This window comes from Pistacia vera, unplaced genomic scaffold, assembly GCF_008641045.1.
Source record: "Pistacia vera cultivar Batoury unplaced genomic scaffold, PisVer_v2 Contig575, whole genome shotgun sequence".
NCBI lineage: Eukaryota > Viridiplantae > Streptophyta > Magnoliopsida > Sapindales > Anacardiaceae > Pistacia > Pistacia vera.
This window is the reverse complement of record NW_022196418.1, coordinates 11,219-26,039: the sequence shown is the minus strand read 5'-3', so window position 1 is coordinate 26,039 and position 14,821 is coordinate 11,219. Positions and strand designations below refer to the sequence as shown.

Genomic DNA, 14,821 nt, shown 5'->3' with positions numbered 1-14,821 from the left:
AAATGCAAAACCCAACAACTTAACTAATTAAACAATTCTAAAACAAATGCTAGGGTGTTGAATTCACCTAAATACGCTGACCCAAATCATAGAATCTTACCCAAGTTCTAATTCCTTGATTGAAAATCGAATTCCTTAAGTTGTAAAACATACATTCTCATGCTACATTTCCCTACTTATCCCTATTAAGCTTCCGCACCCAACAAAATGAAGATTAATAGTTCAAAGGATTTTAAGCTTTTTGGAATTCTATCTAGATTTCATAGATCGCTAAACCTATCTCTAGCGTTTGCTAATCTATGGTATTTATCCCAAGAGGCACAATCACAAATCACTTCTCAGTCTCATTGTGAACAACACACATTTGAATGGTGATCAAACATCCAAAAGACATTAAGCAAAGAGATAAACACTCAATCATGAAATTAAAACTCAAAGTAATTCAATCCATATAAATTTGAATCATTGTATCAAGATTACATCAAACCCTAGCTAAACAACTCAGTTCATACTCAAAAACGAAATAAAACAACAAAAACAAACTGAATCAAGATTCATCATTGAAAAGCAAGCAAAAGATGGAGAAATCTTCTCTAATTTGAAGCCCAAATCTTCAATAATCTTCTCCTTCCATGAGCTGCCTCCCAAATCACGAACCAAGCCCCTTTTCTCTTCCTTTTCGCTCTAATTTATACCTCTCTCACTTAAGGACGAAGCCCTAGCAAGCCAAAACGCGTCGTTTTATTTTTGCATCTGACGCAGGTTTCGCCGCGGCGAAGCTTTTTCCTCGCCGCGGCGAAGACTTACAGGCCCAATTTGAGCATGATATAGTTAGAATCTGGAAAAGTGTCAAACATATAAATTGTAGCCCTTTCAATTATCTTTCTGGTCGTTCAAGAATCAGCACAATCCGAGGTCTACAGCTCAAGTTATGGCAGAAATACTGAAGCACGTCCAAAGACGTTTTTCTTCAGTTCCCAGCGTCCTTTTCACGACTTCAAGCCAAGTTTTCACCTTTGTCCAGTCAGAATTAGGAAAAACCCAAAACATGAACGTTGTAGCTCTTCTTCTTAGCTTTCCAAAGCTTCTAAATTCAGGTTATTCCGAGTTTTCAAGCTCAAGTTACACAATTTACGCTCAAAACTGTCATTTATGCTAAAAATCATCGTTTAGGCCTACAAAGACAAATTAATAGAATTAGGTAGCAATTATAGCACAAATTGTATGAAAAGTATCCTAAATCCTATCAAAATTCAGTGCAAAATCATAGTACAAAATACGCTTATCACTCCCCTTGATTTTTCTCTTGTGAGGGAGCAGAGTCACCAATATACTCCTTGAAATGTCGCTGCTTGATAAGGTTTTTAATCGCCTGCTTGAGAGCTCGGCATTCATCGGTATGGTGCACATTATCCTGATGATAGCGACAATATTTTTTATTATTTCTGGTTGTCGCGGGAGTTTTCATGGGCTCGGGCTCTCCGAGCAGGCTGGCCTCCTCGGATTTATCAAGAATAGCCGATACAGATGCATTCAGTGGAGTATATTGGTTTCTGTCGCGATCACGACGAGGGACGGAAGCATAGGACTTTTTGGGCTCGTAACGAGATTTCTTCCCTCTTCGCTGATCGTTTGCATCCCCCCTATGATCAGCTCTTCTGCTATCCCGCCGACCAAGTGTACTGCCCAAAGCGCCGGGTCGCAATGGCGGAGTGCCACCAATGAATTTTCTATCCAGAGGTACTTCTCCACAAGATTTTAGAATCCAGCGAGGGAAACATTGTCCTCAGCCTGTAATTCTTTCCACAGGTCGGTCTGTGGACGGACTCCGACTATGATGAGAGTTCGAACAGACTCTTCGGGAGTATAAGCCACCTTGTTGAGTTCTCTGTGGAAACGGTCAATGTAGGACGGGAGGGATTCATCCCTTTCTTGCCTTATATTGCTGAGGTAGCTCAAAGGCATCGAGAACTTCCAATTTACTTGAAAATGCCTCAGGAACGTCACGCTCATTTGTGACCACAAACTGATCGATCCCGCTGGGAGCAACCTGAACCATCGTTTGGCATGAGAGGTCAAAGTTACTGCCAAACAACAGCATTTTGCTAGATCTGAGACCTGGTGAAGCTCTATCAGGTCGTTAAATTCATACAAATGATCCTGCGGATCGGAGTTCCCATCAAACGCCCGCATGTCGGGCATCCTGAATCCTGGTGGGAGTGAAGCGGCTAACACTTCGGTAGAGAAGGGGGATGCAGATACGACCTACCCCTGCTCGTTTTGCTGAGCTCGTAATCTGTCTAGAGCTCGCTGCAGCTCCTCAATTTGCGGCAATGGAGTTGCTTGGGGATTGCTTTCACCCATGCAAGTTCGACCCTCGCGATTACGATTGAGGAAAGTCCGGAGGTCGGGTTCCTCTTCGCCTCGGTCGGCTGTTCCGGCCACTCTTGACACACGTTGGCTAGAGGCGTGTGATGGCGATGAAAGGTGCGGAGTATTTTCAGGACCTTCGCGATGGTAAGAACCACCCCGCGAAGTGTGGGACCCTCTCGCATGGTGATGATCGTTTTGCTGGCGATGATAGGAATCGCCCTGTCCAGCACTTTTATGGGTATGCACTTGCGATATGGCATGGGACAGCTCGGGCTGCGTCCTTTCACCGAGTCTCAACGAGATTGGTATTCTGCTTGGGACGCGGTAGGAGTTTGCTGGCCCGTGGGCTTGCTTTTTGCCACTTGTTTACCCTTTCGTCTACGCGTTGCAGTGCTCGCGGCAAGGGCTATTTCCCTTTGCTGCACTTTCACCCGACCCACAGGCGTTTTTGGCAGTTGCACCGCCGTAGCTGACTTGGATGACATACCTTGGTCCAAACGGTCTAGCCTTCGGTTGACCGTCTGGAGAGTATTGTCAAACCTCTCCAGGTAGCTTCTAATAACAGGGTCAAGCTGTGAACTTGACGGGATATCTCCTGCAGCATTTTGCTGGGCCGAAGGTTTTTTGGAAGAAGTGTCCCCCTGAACTTGGGGGAGCCCCTCAGCGCCCTGGTTGGTTTGCTCAGGTTCTGGTTGGCGGGCCATTTGTTGTTGTAGGACCGGTAGGTTGGAGATTCTCCTGATGAAGGATGAACACTAAATCAGCCCTCCTTCTAGTGCCAACTATTGATGCGTGATTTTGAAACCAACGAAACGCATGTGTGAAATGTTGTGTTGGCCTAAAAGACACACGTGAATGGAAAAGAAAATGATGGTAAATGCTATGAGAAAGGGGTTTTAAAGTGGTTCGGATGCTAAGGAAGCAAATCCTACGTCCACTGATGTTTTTATTAATGATAAGGGTCAGGTCATTTTAGACGACTGACTTTATACTGATGATACAAGGTATCAAAGACTGTCTATTCTAGAGAGAGAGAGTTTTTGTTAAGAGTAAAATGTGCGAATCCCTTAATGAGAGAGGAGCTCTCATTTTATAGTGGGATGCCTTGAGGTAATGATCACTGAATCTGTAAGTTGGTGAGATGATCCGTGCAAATCCTCCTTTTAGAGTAATTCACGTGATTTGCTGCAGGGATTGGACACGCGGGATCATCACAACTCCTGGCTGGCCTGACGTGCACCCATTATTCTGACGGAAGCAAGTTGTGGGTGTTACCATGATCACACGACGCGGCTGCGCCAGAATGCCAGTAAGCTTTTCCCAATGTCTGACCTTTCGCACTTAATTGGGTGCCACGTCAGCCCTATTTCCCCAGGCATAACAATTTTAATTTGTCGTAGGCTATATATTGAACACTTTGGATTTTGGATTTTGGATATGAAGAAGCTATGAATAATTTTAATATTTAGTCTTACACTATATATTAAAATTATTTGAAATATTAAAATTAATTAAAAAGGAAAAACTTATATTGTTATAGAATATTTAAACAAATGGGGGTGTATTTATAAATTTTACAGGTTTTTTTTGTCATTTTGTAAAGTTACACCAGGTTCCGGTTCCAGCGATGGAGTAAAACTAACGGAGTTAAAACTTAAACGGACTTAATCTTCCAAAATGCACACAGCCTTGTGAACTAACGAACTTGTAACAGGCCGTTAACGAACTTAACACCCTTATGAATATCAGTTCTTCAGGCATCTTCTTTGTTTCAGAACAGAGCTTTCTAGGCTTTTTGAATTAATCTGCACAACAAATTAAAATAATTTGACAAATGCTACCACTCAGATGAATGGGATTGGGGTCTGAGTTGTTTAGAGTCCTTCTAAACAACCCCCGGATAAAATGATTATTAAAAATTCTTCTGAAGTAATTCTATCATTTTCTTTTATTATAAGTAATGCTACAGTTATCGACGGATATACACCGAATTTGTGCATTGAATGACGTGACAAAATCCTAACCGTTGATTTATTATAAATTAATATTAATTAATGGTCAAGATTTTGTCACGTTATTCGATACATAATTTCGGTGTACACTTTTCGATAACTCTATCATTTTCCTTTATTATATCATGTTTAAGATGGGAATTGCAAGAATCATCCAGCAGGTACAAGATATTAGCATTTTTAACATGAAAAAGCACTTTCAAGATTTCCACAATTTGAATAGTGAACTCTTTAATTTTTACGGTCCATTCTACCCTTTTTGTATTATTTTACAGACACAGATCATCCAACCAAAACAAAGCAAAGAAATGAATAATACTGACAATAACATGATACATACAAATTGGTAAAAAATGGGCAAGTGAGATTTGTGTAAGTTGAAGATTGTATGACTCAGGACAAAACCCAATTAACTTTGATATGATATGATTAACCATCTGAAACATTCTTCAAAAAAAACGTAACATGATTTCATCATCTTCTCAATCAATATCCCCTCTTTGGCATATAAAGTCAACATACCAAACTAAAACATATATATTTGATTACTCTGAAACAAAAACATAACGCAAACAACATCACAAAGTATGGAAGTTTTTTAGTACGCCATGAATAACAAGTTCAATAAAATTCCAACAAATGAGATATTGATAAGGATGAGTGATAAGATTAAAATGCCTAAGACTAAGACAATTCATAAATGTGCAACAGAGATTAACCTATTGAAGCCCATTTAATTAAAATTGCAACTCAACAGTACAACATTCATATATAAAACGTTTGTCATGTGATTGTCATATAAAAAGTAAAATCTCAACAACAAAACATTTGTATGTCATATAATTTATTCATACAATAATGTTTTACTTACAACTTAATCATACAAACAGAAAAAAATTACACAAAATTTATATAAAATAACTATTTTGTTTTTTGTTTTTTTGTCTATTTGTATGACTTAGTTATACAACTCAATTGTAAGCATGATATTGCTCTTACAACACCCTCCTAAACATCATAATCACCTCAAACACCTAGATTCTTAAACACGACTACTTCCTACCTTAATTCTTTCAAATCTATTCAATTACATTTAAACGTGTATTTAAAGAATTAAGAATATATAATTTCAATTAAATTGTATAAAAATATCATTTTTGGTAAATTTATCCTGTTAAAAATTTTAAATACGTAAATCTAACCGTCTAAATAAATCCCATCTATCCAGCAATCAATGCAGGGAACAACAATTCTTCTTCTTCTTCTTCTTCTTCTGCAACGTTTACTTGTTGTTGTATGGTTGACCAGCTTGTTCTTCTTGTTCTTGCCATCCACCACCTCTGAGTGATTGTTTTCCTTACAGTGACCACAAAAAACTTGATTTTTTTCTTTTTTCTTAGCATCACTCTTACCTTTCCTCGAAATCGCAGCCTTTGTTTGTAGAGCAACTTCTAACCCGTTCTCACTTCTCATCTTCCTTCTTTATTCTTGCACTTCAAGAGCACTCATCAAATTAGCCAATGACATTGACTTGAAATCCCTTGAGTCTACAAGGAACAAAATCTTGGACTCGAACTTTTCCGACAAACTCACCAAAACTTTATCTACTACCCTCCTTCTGATAGGTCTTTACCCAAGATTCTAATTTCATTCGCAAGATTCATTAGCCTATCAGAGTACTACGATACGCTTTTTGTTTCAATCATCCTCATGTTCTCAAGCTGCCTCTTTAACATGATGATCTTCATATTCCTTGTCTTCTCAAAACCTTGATACTCTGCCTACAACTTCTCCCATATTTCTTTAGCGGTACTACAAGCAATGATCTTCACAAAAACTGGATCAGTTATAGGTGATTGTAGATACGAAAGAGCCCTTGCTTTCTTCCTATTCATTGCTTTATGTAATTTCATCAGAGCGATCGTTGGATCCTCTGGTAAATCTTGAAAGTCACCACCAATTTTTGTAACTTCCCACAAGTCTTAAGTTTGTAAAAATCCTGTCATCTTCACTTTCCAGATATGATATAAGTTCTCCTGTAAATACAGGAATCTGCAGCATTGAATTTTATGGAGTCATCTTCCTCCACTCTGATACCAATTGTTGGAATTGGGAGTTAGATAATTTTAAATCACACAGCAAAAACTTGATAAATTGAAGGAAGAAATCTGAAGTTTTATTTCACTCGTAATTGACTGAATTACAAAAAATAATATTTTCCATCTCTTTTATAGTAAGAGACAATAATATTAAACCTAATCAAAAACTAACTCCCTAATTCAACTCAAACTAAGGATAGGAAAACAATTAATCCTAAACTCAAACTCTTAAAGCAGGAAATTAACTAATATAACAATTCTTCTAAAACAAGCAAAAAAATCAAATTACTAAACGGAAGACTTTAACCGAAACTGAATGCTTGGAACGCAACGCACGCCACGGCATAATTTCTCTTTTCCAGAGCTTAATTTTCTCCCCTAGTCGCGGCCAGCTTTTCCTTCTGCCGTGGCAAGCCCTTTTCTGCCACAATTTCGACTTCATCCATTCCAAAACTGCAATTCTTTATTTCTTTTTTTACCCCAAAAAAAAAAAAAAAAAAAAAACTTTATTTCTTCTACCATAGCCAAGTTTAGATTCACCAAAATAGGTTCAACTCTTAACATATTTTCTTACAACCGCTTCTCGACTCCTCCAGTCCTCCTTAAAGATAACTCCATCAACGTTGCACCGTTGTGAATTTCGTAGCTGACCCGATTCTCACAACCCCTTTCAATTCTTTAAGCACATGGTTACGAAATGATGATCCACCAGTCTTTGAGACAGCCCGAGGGAAAAATTTATGGGATTCTGTAGCTGATGAACCTAGATTGAGAAACCTGTTTTACAATAACATGGTCTCTGACAGTCTGACTCTCGGTTGATGTCAACATTTTTTATTGAAAACTAGAAAGATGTGTTTAAGGAGTTGAAGTCTCTGGCTGATGTGGGTGGTGGAACTGGAACTATGGCCGAAGCCACAGCCAAAGCTTTTCCGGAAATTCAATGCACTATTTTTGGTCTTCCACATATTGATGATAATTTGCAGGGGACCAAGAACTTGACTGCTGTTCAGCAGATGCAGTTTTGCTCAAGGTAAAATAAATATTTCTTTTAGCTCTTGTTTTCACCTGTCTATCATCTTAAATTTTAAGGGAGTTAATTTTCTCTAATTTTTATGTAAAATATACAGTGGATTCTACATGACTGGGGAGATGAAGATTGCTTGAAGATACTAAAGAGGTGTAAAGAAGCAATTCCGAGCAAAGATAAAGGAGGGAAGGTGATTTAGTGATTATTTTGGACTTGATCTTTGAAACACAAAATCAAGATGAGGAGTGGATTGAGACACAGCTATGCACTGACATGTACATGATGTGTGTGCTATCCGCTGCCAAAGAATGCGACCTCAAAGAATGGAACAAACTCTTCTTGGAACTTGGAAGCCGGTTTCAGCCGCTATAAGGCAACTCATATGACAGGTCGTAGGGCTCTCATTGAGCTTTACCCTTTGATCTGTTTTTCTAGTTATATTTTCAGTGTGGATAATTGTTTGGTGCAACGGATGCACCAACAAACCACCCAATGAGGCGGCGCCTGTTGTGGGTTTAAGTTTGTTTCTGAATATTTGTACTTTCCTGTATTCCGATACAAGTACAGTATATTTGTATTCGGTAGTGCAGCAGATTTGAAAGAAGGGACTGGTAACTTTCATTTCCATCATCCTAATAACAAAATGATATCAACGTCTCAACGTACCAATCCGATATGATACATTACGTCATATACAAAAAAACCATTGAGATTGCACATGTTTTGAATTGCGTCATTAGTCATCGTCTTAAAACACTTCCTCGCCTATCTCCTGCATACATACAAGAAAATTTACTCTTGACAAAAATGCAAACAAGTTTATAATTCATTGAGATCTCAATATTTTAAAAATTCCCACCTACAAATCAAAACTCAATATGCTTCGATTTCCATGTTATGATTGGAACCCTTTTTTATGTGTTTTATATCAGTTGCATATGAGAGTTGTCTCAATTGTCATGTTACTGCATGTCCTTGAGATATTCTCATAGTCAACGTACAAAAGGAGGTAGAAAACGTGGGAATAAAATCCATTAATAAAGACACAATGTGACAGAAATAGGTGAAACAATAAGTAATATCTAAAGTACAGCCTCTGCACATTAATAAGCAGTGCACAATGCTCCCCCTCATAACAATTACACATAAAAAATCACACAACTAATTTCTAGCTTCCGCAGGTACTGTGGTCTGTTTAAACAATAAAGAAGAGCCAACTACCAAGTAATGAATGGGACTGGGATCTTCAGACCTCTCTCGTTCATCACAAAATTACAAACTTAGATCTAATTCCATCATTTGGAATTAGAAGTCCCAACAACTTCCACCTAGTTTTCCATTAATTGAAATTTGACTGATCTTCCCAAAAAGCCCTGCCAATTCAGACTATCAAAGGACGTATCTGATCACAGTAAAGAACCCATCCAATGTTTCAGGAAAGTTCACATCCATTCTCAGGAAAGAGATTCCCTTCCAAGAATTTCTGGAGACAAAAAGAAAAAAAAAGGGTTAACAGTGATACACAAGATTCCATTGTCCAATTGAAAAAGGCAATCCAAAACTAAGTAACCAAAATTGAATCTAACTTCTACATAGCATAAAATGGCAACAGAAACTGCTTCCACTGCAGTGATAATGCCTTCTCATCCCGGCAAGACACTTTGTTATATCAGGTTTAACATGGGAATTGCAAGAATCATACAGCAGTAACAACACATCCAGAATTAGCATTTGTAACAAGAAAAAGCACTTGATTCGAGATTTCCTACAATTTGAATAATGAACCCTTTCAATTTGTATTGTCCATTCTACCCTTTTTGTATTATTTTACGAACACCAAAAGAGCATCCAACCAAAAGAAAACAAAGAAATGAATAATACTGACAACATTGCCAAAAACATGATAGTATGATACATACAAATTGGTGAAAAATCAGCAAGTGGACCCTATATAAGAGCTTTGTGCATGACTTATTACATGATATGCAAAGATACTAATGATGTAAGTAGGAGACCCGTTCAAGAATTTATGACTTGAAAAAAAAAAATCTCAGGCCCAACCCCATGTTAATATGAAATAGAAAGGCAAAAATATGATGTACAGGTTTTCCACAAAACCATTCGAAACATTCTTCAATCAAAACGTAACATAATTTCATCATCTGAAGCAATATCCTAATCATCAACAAGATTTCCCCCCTTTATGCATATTCAATAACTAGGGGTACAAATGCCATGAAAACTGAATCATTGCTACCTTAGATGTAAAACAAAGCAATCATATAACGAAAATTTGCTTCCATTTGACTAATATAGTGTATTACTATTGAAAATTTTTGTTAAGGGAAAATTATTAATAACAAGCTTGATACACATTTCACTTCCTATTGCACTTCAAAATACACACACAAGCAACAACAGTTGATATAATATGTTAGAAAATAATTATACAAACATATATATTTAGAGGAGTCTTCTTGTGCCTAGGTTTTTGAGACTGAAACCATGTCCATGTCTACAGACCCACAAAAAGTAGTAGCATGGAATGACTCTTCATTTCCACAGCTTATCAAGATAAGATTGTAATTTGTAAAAATATAACGCAAGTTTCCATTAAAAAATTCAAACCATACAAATCCTACTTTCTACATATTGTCACGGACAACATATATACTGCGTATGGCAATATATTAGAACAGCGAAACTGATCTGAAATATGGATCCCACTTTAAGCATTACAAACTCCAAAATTTAATTGTGAACATAACCTAGAATCCCAAAATTAGATTTTGGACGACCATCTTCTAAAGCAACATTCAAGCTCGCTTTCAACCGACTTACCAAACTAAAACATATTATGTAAACAACATCACAAAGTATGTAAGTTTCTAGTACCCCATGAATAACAAGTTCGATAAAATTCCAACTAATGGGATATTGATAAGGATGAATGATAATATAATAATCAATAAATGCATCTGCAAGATGAAAATGTTAGCAACATTCAAAGATAAGCCAAGGAAAAGTAGTCTAGACTAAGACTATTCATAAATGTGCAACAGAGATCAATAGTTTAACAAATACAAAATAAAACGACACATGAATGCCTAAAGATACAAAACCTACAAATTTATAAAGATCGTGTAGCATCTAATAAACCATTATCAATCACACACGAAAGCCCATATTATTCAACAACGAAGTAAAAGGTGAAATCTCAACAATAAAACATTAATGAAAAACGATATACAAATAAATAATATAATCCAAAAAAATAATACCATGGTTCAGTATAACTACGTCGATTCCCACTCGATGTGGGTCGATTCAGCAAACCCAGATCCGACTCGCCACCTCTCCTCGTCCTCTCATATCCACCTGACTTGGGCCGCCCATCATCAACATACCGACCTGGAGATCCAAAATGCTTTTGACCCGACTCCCTCGCCCGCACAACCTCCGGCGTGGGCCTCTCCTCCTTGCCCGCAAAACCCGGCCTAAGATGCGGTGGCACAAACTTGTTCGGTTTGGGTGATACAATAACCGAACTAGCTTCCTTCTCCTTCTCCGGAACAAGAACAGGCGCGAAAGACTCTGAACCCGTACCAGTTCGTCCTAGAGGTCGCAGCGAAATGGGGTCAGAACCCGAATCCGTCAGTGGTGGATCAGGAATTTGAGAAGGAGAAGTCTGTAGTTGTTGGTGCGACGAAGGAGGTGAAGGCAACAATGAGGTCACGGGTTTGGGAGTGGGTTTGGTAAGAACAAGCATGCGGCCATGGCTTCTGGAGGAAGGTAACAGAGCTTTGTTACTAGTATTTGAAGAAGCGATCGAAGAATAAGAAGAGGAAGAGGAAGGTTGTCTAGTTGAGTTGGTGGCGGAGGTGGCGGGAGAGATATTTCTTTCGAGAACGTGATTGAAGTTGATGGAGGTGTACTTGTTGGTTCTTGCCATCAACCACAACTCCGGGAACGAAGAGAACGAGATTGAGATTTAGATTTTAGATGTGTTTGCATCAAGGAAATGGTCGGCGGTGCGTTTTGATTTTGGGGGAAATACAAAACAGCAGCAAAGGCTAGAGGCAAAAGGCAAAACGATGGGCGAAGTTTTGGATGTGGGGTCGGTTCCATGTGGTTACGTGGAGATATCTTAACGGAAGGTTAACAACGAACAAACTTTTTCAGCTTTCTTACATTTGTTATTATCATTCATTTTAATTGATTAATTAATATATTAAAAACAAATTTTGCATACCTTACAATTTCAAATCTTTTGTTTTAAGATTGTTGATGTTAGATTTAGATACTTTATATCTAAAAATACTATATAAATTCATAATATCTCATTCTAATACATAATTAAAACTTTAGATTAATAAAAAATAATATAAATAAAATAAATGATAACTTCTCATTTACAACTATCTACCATATTAACTTAAATATATAATTAAAGATTTATAATTTTAATATTAAAACTGAAGGTTTACTTTACTTTGGATTCAATGATATGTGAATGTCAGCTTCTATTATTTTTGACAGTGATATAGTATAGACAATGTTAAGTTCCAACTAAAATGATACATACGTAAATATATATTATCTTCTAAATTTTGAGATTTCCAACATTAAGTAAAACCTCCCAAAAGGATTGCTGAGTCATAACGTAAAGGCTTATGTAATGTAAAGTGTGTTTATGGCCCAAGAAGTATGGGCCCATCAACCCAAGAGCTGATTTTGACCAACATACTGGACTGGGCTGTGTGCCTTTTAAGACCTTCACAACAAGTTTAAATATTGTATCAAATCCCTTGTTAGAATCATTTATCATAGCGTTAATTAAAAAATGATGAACGTTGTAGAAGGGGCGGATGATTTGATAGAGCAACAATAACAGATGACTTCATCTGGCCGTTAATTAGTCAATTTTATGATCAAAACTTGAATATGAAAACTCAGTGTCGGTGCTAAGAAAATTAAAGAAATAGAGGAATAAAATGTACAAAATGGGGCCCACAGAAGCATGATTGGTATTTGGTATTTCTTTTATAATTGATACTTGTAGGTGTTATCCAATTCATTCCAACATGACATGTCATGCCAGCCTGCCAAACTCACACTACTAGTACATTATTCCTTTTGTTCATCATTCAAAACTCTAATTAAATTATAACACAATGGCCTTGTAATGAAAACAAGGGGAAATGTCTACTGTTACATCTCTAATTAATTGAAGCAGGAAATTATTAATTGAAATATGTCTTTTATTCACATTTGGCAATTAGCTAATAATATTGGGTTACCTTTTGCTTAACAAAAATTACCAACACTCTAAAAAATTAGAAATTGGCAATACGTTACTTCAAATGTTTACTTAATCCACGTTATCTGGCATTATTCAATTCTAGCATTGCCAGATGAGGACGGCTAGCCACCAGTATTATTAAAAAAAAAAAAAAAAAAAAAAGGATTATTCAAGGAAGAAAAAACCATAGAAATAAACTTGCTAACTTCGTTTTCTTGTTTCTTGAAGTAAGCTCATGGATTAATAAATTAATTATTTATTATTAAAAAATATTTTGTCTTGACTTAAGACTATAGACTATAGCCAGCTCATTCCAGCAACGAAGTCTCACCTCCACATCTTAACTTATCCCATAAAATCCCACTCCATTCTCCACTGCACACAACAATCATCATTCATCAACACTTCACTTCACCATGGCATTCTCTACTCCTCTCCTAACCCTAACACCTCTCATTCTCCTCCTTCTCTCTCCTCTAATCCAAGCTCAATCTGCCCCCGCCCCCGCCCCCGCCCCCGCTGGCCCCATCAACATCACTGGTATTCTCGACAAAGGTGGCCAATTCACCACTTTCATTAAACTCTTAACCTCAACCCAAGCTGCAAATCAAATTGAAAATCAAATAAACAACTCCAACCAAGGCATGACCGTCTTCGCCCCTACCGATAACGCCTTCAACAACCTCAAAGCCGGTAGCCTCAACCAACTCAATGACCAGGAACAAGTACAGCTTGTTCAATATCATATACTACCGGTATTTTACAAGTTGAACGATCTTTTATTGGTGAGCAACCCGGTTAGGACTCAGGCCTCTAGCTCAGACGGTGGATCCTGGGGGCTAAACTTCACCGGGCGGGCGAACCAAGTGAATGTGTCAACTGGGCTTGTTGAGACACAGATTAACAATGCTTTAAGGCAAGAGTCTCCATTGGCCGTTTACCAAGTGGACCAGGTTTTGTTGCCTAATGCACTGTTTGGAGTTAAGCCTCCATCTGCAGCTCCAGTTCCGTCTTCAAAAACACCTTCAAGCAGCTCAAACACGACGAGGGCAGCAGCCGATGGACCTACATCTGAAGATGATAGTGGTTGTAGCGGGAGAATTAATATGGGATTAGGGTTGGTTGCTGGTCTGGCATTATTTTGCGTGGGTGTTGTATCCTGAGCATAAGCGAGAGCCTGAAGATAAGGCTTTGAAATTGTTGCCGCAGTTTTAATATTTTCATTCGTTATTTTTTTTAAAAAAAGATTATGGGCTGTAGCTACCTATGTTATTATTTGTATTTCTTTTTTGTTTTAAATTGTATGATTTTTATAATATGAGTTTCATAATTCATATTATGTATTTTCAGCGCCTTGGATCATCTCTTGCTATAATATGAATACGATCCAAATATAGTTGATTATTAACTTATTTAGGAAATATAAAACCCTCCCGAATGCATCTCGTTCTCGTGTCAAGTAATTCGATTATAGATGGAGAAATAATTTTTTTTCTAGGCTATACGGTAACCTTAACTTTATTTTCTTTTTCAAATCTATCATATTATAAAAAAAAATTGTCTTACTTCCGAGCATCAACCGCATTGATATGGAGTTAAAAATTAAAATCGTGGGGCCAAAAACACAATATTCATCCCATTATTATTTCTTTTTCTAGTTTCTTCATAATTTTGGCCCCGAGAAAGAATCCCAGGAGTAGTTGCAACTGCTCACGTGTAGCTAGATCAGAATTATTAGTAACACTGTCAATCCTCATTCGTATTATTCATTGTTTGTGTTATACAAAACTAATTCCATGCTTTTCATTAATTTTGTTGATGTTTGATTTTGACACTAACGACTCACACGTGTAAAGTACTAAGAGAGTTTTAGAAATTACATATGATGGATTCAATCAATTTGAATATGATGTTGAGATTATATATGTTTGCAAAAACAAAACTAATAGATAGACGAGAAGAATTTTTATAGTGGTTCAGATGCTTAAAGCGAATCTTATATCCA

General features: G+C 37.3%; 2 protein-coding genes and 1 pseudogene across 2 annotated transcripts; 2 read left to right on the top strand and 1 right to left on the bottom strand.

Moving 5' to 3' along the window:
- The first annotated feature begins 7,099 nt into the window (after positions 1-7,099).
- On the top strand, positions 7,100-8,096 carry LOC116109209 (annotated as a pseudogene).
- Positions 8,097-8,524: 428 nt separating this feature from the next.
- LOC116109224 lies at positions 8,525-11,615 on the bottom strand. Its single transcript, XM_031395457.1, has 2 exons — positions 10,796-11,615; positions 8,525-8,997 (listed from the first exon to the last, which is right to left on the bottom strand). Coding segments are annotated over exons 1-2 (672 nt in total). The 5' UTR covers positions 11,467-11,615; the 3' UTR covers positions 8,525-8,996.
- Positions 11,616-13,157: 1,542 nt separating this feature from the next.
- Positions 13,158-14,061, top strand: LOC116109220 (fasciclin-like arabinogalactan protein 13). The gene has a single exon (XM_031395449.1). It carries the CDS (start codon positions 13,233-13,235, stop codon positions 13,977-13,979), a length of 747 nt encoding a protein of 248 aa, XP_031251309.1. The 5' UTR covers positions 13,158-13,232; the 3' UTR covers positions 13,980-14,061.
- The last annotated feature ends 760 nt before the right edge of the window (positions 14,062-14,821 follow it).

What these genes read in the sequence shown, in the direction of transcription:
- LOC116109224 (XM_031395457.1), bottom strand. Translation starts at nt 11,466, where the DNA reads ATGGCAAGAACCAACAAGTACACCTCCATCAACTTCAATCACGTTCTC.
- LOC116109220 (XM_031395449.1), top strand. Translation starts at nt 13,233, where the DNA reads ATGGCATTCTCTACTCCTCTCCTAACCCTAACACCTCTCATTCTCCTC.